The sequence below is a fragment of the Rissa tridactyla genome, chromosome Z (assembly GCF_028500815.1).
Source record: "Rissa tridactyla isolate bRisTri1 chromosome Z, bRisTri1.patW.cur.20221130, whole genome shotgun sequence".
NCBI classification, from domain to species: domain Eukaryota; kingdom Metazoa; phylum Chordata; class Aves; order Charadriiformes; family Laridae; genus Rissa; species Rissa tridactyla.
The window spans coordinates 16570701-16574150 of NC_071497.1; the positions used below are offsets into that span (position 1 = coordinate 16570701).

General features: G+C 43.2%; 1 protein-coding gene across 1 annotated transcript; it reads right to left on the reverse strand.

The window, feature by feature from the left end:
* Positions 1–1246: 1246 nt before the first annotated feature.
* LOC128902527 (tetraspanin-3-like) lies at positions 1247–2068 on the reverse strand. The gene has a single exon (XM_054185696.1). It carries the CDS (start codon positions 2066–2068, stop codon positions 1247–1249), a length of 822 nt encoding a protein of 273 aa, XP_054041671.1.
* Between the last annotated feature and the right edge of the window lie 1382 nt (positions 2069–3450).

The window sequence follows — 3450 nt, forward strand, 5'->3', positions numbered from 1 at the left end:
TTTTTGCCCACCGTGAAAATCAGTATCTGGTGCTTTGGCATCTGAAATTTGCCATAAAGTACCTGATACGATTGGTAGAAAATTTAAAGCAACAATGATTTGACTGACTATTGCTTCAAGTGCTGAGGGAGTTACTCAGCCCAGTGTTTTTTGTTACCCAGGGGGTTTCCTTGTTCCCAATCTGACAAAGCCTAACATGGCACACTTATAGGCCCTGGAGATTCCCTACACACACTTTCCAAACGATGCAGCTGCTACTGTTCCCATTAGCAGGTCAGTAGTGAGGCTAAGAGCATTTCCCAAACAGAAACATATGTATGAGCACACACAACCACGCACTGCACAGTCCGACACAGGTAGAGCAGAGCCTTTCCCAGCACCTCCCTAAACACCAACAGCACTAACGTAAACAAGAATATGGATAGCCCATATGCTGACTTTGTCCCTTTCAGCACACACAGACTAGCGCAAGACCCACAGAAAATGCATAAGAAGGGGTTTTAGTAAGAGTAGAGGAGACATCAGTTAAGAAAAAGCAATGTATTGCTGTTGTCATTCAAGCATGCATATGACCCCACATAACTTTTCAGAAAAGGAGAATTGACTCATTCCTTGCTTTGGCACAAAATAAATGAAGAGAGATTTAGATTGCACCTTCATGACACTTAAAAAAAATGGCATTTATTTTCACTGAATGATACATTAGTTTTTTAATCAGTGTTTGAAACAGAAAAAAAAAGTGCTAAACTTTATCCAAAGGGCTTATTTTAGAAATACCAACGTGTTAAATACAGATTTGAAGGTAGACGAATTTGTTCTTTACTTAGTCTTCAAGATTCTAGTACAGTTAAGATTTATTCTAAAAGTTCAGGTCATGATCTCGCAACACACTCCCCTGAGAAAGGCATACCCCTACCTCCTGCTTCCCCCATACTCACATACAGTGGTTTCCTGTTTACACGTGCAAGCACAACCCTCCCCTCCCTGCTGTGACTTCCAACAACGACATTTCTCAGGTACAGGGTGCTTATCAAACAAGTACCACGGGAAAACTGATCTACTATTTTAACATTTAAAAAAAAATAAAACATAGCAGTGATCAATTAGTTTGATTTATATGCAAACATATCCTTAAAAAAAACCCCAAACAAACCAACCAACACATTTTCTTCCAGTGCAACTGCAGAGCAGTGCAAAACCAAGGCAACATGTGGCAGGTTCAGCAATGCTGCCAGTGTCTGCAGGCCTACGAGTAGGTAGATGAGTCCAGAAATCGTAAGTCATGGAAAGGCTGATACATCATGAGGATGCAATTGCTGACACCAGCCAACAGCTCTAAAATGCCTACCACAGTACAGCACCAAAACATATAGAGCACGACAAAGTGCAACAAGTCCTCCAGCTTCTTTAGACATCCTTCCTGAAAAAGCTGCTCCAGAGGGACTACGTCACCCCTGCAGTGAGGGTACTTCTCCTTACAGCAGCTTTCAGGGACACGAGCTTTTCCACCGTGGAGATGCCAAGAAGCAGCTGTTGCCTTTAGCCAGTCCTTGTAGTTTTGGATCCCACAACACTGCAGCTCCCTCTGTACCACATCCACAGCCCTGCTGTCAGCACCCAGGGAGTGTGTTCCATTGTACTGATTGACAAGGTAACCCATAGTACTTTTCATCTCATAAGCCAACCGAACAGTATAGAACTGTGCCAGAACTGCTGAAGACACTTCTAGGCAAAGAAGGACCAGCAGCAAGTACATGAGAGCCCCTTGCTGATAGCGGGAGCTCTTAGCAGAAACAGAGACGGCCAAAACTCCAGTAGGTAGCAAGATAAGTGCAGCTGCAGCAGCCAGCCAGCCAGGGAGAGACAAGAAAGACTCCAGAAATAAATATCCATAGTCCTTGTACATCAGGATCACAAGAACTCCACCAAAGGCCAGAGCTACAGCAGCGCCCCAGAAGATGAAGCCTAGGAGCAACAGCAGAAATCGTGCAAAGACCCGGGGCCAGGAGTCTTCATAGAGCCACGAAGAGGCCAACATGAGCATCACCATAGCTCTAACTCTCCTCATTCTGGTCACTCCTATCAACTCAAACTCTCACCACCACCATATAAGAGGCCTCCACCCCACTTACCCAGGTGCAGCAGATGACATCTCCAGCCAAAAACAACTTGCAAGGGAGCAACACTCATAAAACTCCCTTGGTACAAAGACTAGGCCCTGCATCAGCTAACCACATGCTGCTGCTTGTTCAGAGTAGCCTGAGGGTATGTGCTAAATTTGCTGTCAAGAGTTAATTTACTGTGCTGTTGGTGGAGATATTTGCATTTGAAGGAGAAGAAGGATAGCTGGAAAAAGGCTGCACCCTTTATTTTACTACATTCATCTGTTAAAGAGCTAAATGTAGAGAAATAGTCAAGGTGGTAGCCAGCAGTTCTAGCTCAGATCACTTAGACTACCCAAGTGAAAGAGGTAATCCAATTATCAATCCTAGAGCAGTAGCCAAAATGGCAAAAATTCACAAGTCATTAACACAGGAATAGTTTAAGCACAGCTATTTAATCAGGGATCTCCATAGGCAACACTCACCTAGACTCATTATTCTTCCCAGTACATTTACCACTCATTAGATTTTATGAGGGGCATAATGACGTTAATACTATTTTGCCCTTTTTTGCTCAGCAAGATTTCTCCGTAGATAGCTTCAGTTACTCAAGACACCTGGATGAGAAATCCCTACCATTTCACACTTGTACCCCCCAGTTTGCATTACCAGTGATTTGACTGAGTGCTGTAATGACTGAATACAAACAACAGGAAGAACTGCATTAACTTTTCCTTGTGTGTAAAGAAACTGAATTGCACCCCAGCTAAATGACTCAACAATCCCAAAGGGAATTAACGCCACTTACCAGCCAGCAGAAGAGAATTATTACTCAAACATGTGACAGAGAAGAGCCACGCAGGATGGGAAACCTGCATAAAACTTGCCATAGGCACCAGGAAGGCAGATCCCAAGGCCAACAGTGATCCCCTACCATCCTGATGAAGTCCCGTAACATCTCTTCTGTTTCTCAAGATGCAGAGCAGGGTTCATACAACAGGCATACAGAGAAATGATCCTCATTTTCAGAAACATGAGCACCTGCAGACCCTGCGGAAAATCAGAGAAAGTCAGTGCTCAGATTCCTGGAACCCTTGAAAATTCTCAGCAAAGCGAATGATCCTGCATCTGTCAGACATTTCACAAGGACCTATTGCTGTTATATATGCTATGCACACACAGATGTTTGGCTGATCCCCATCAAAATGTCTTTCTCTGTGCTGTACAAACATGTCATTAAAGCTAATTATTCTGGAATGAGATAAATTGCTTTTATTATTTTTAATCTTGCCATTAGCAGTAATTAACATGCAGTGATTAACTTGTTAAATCTTAACCAAATGCTTCT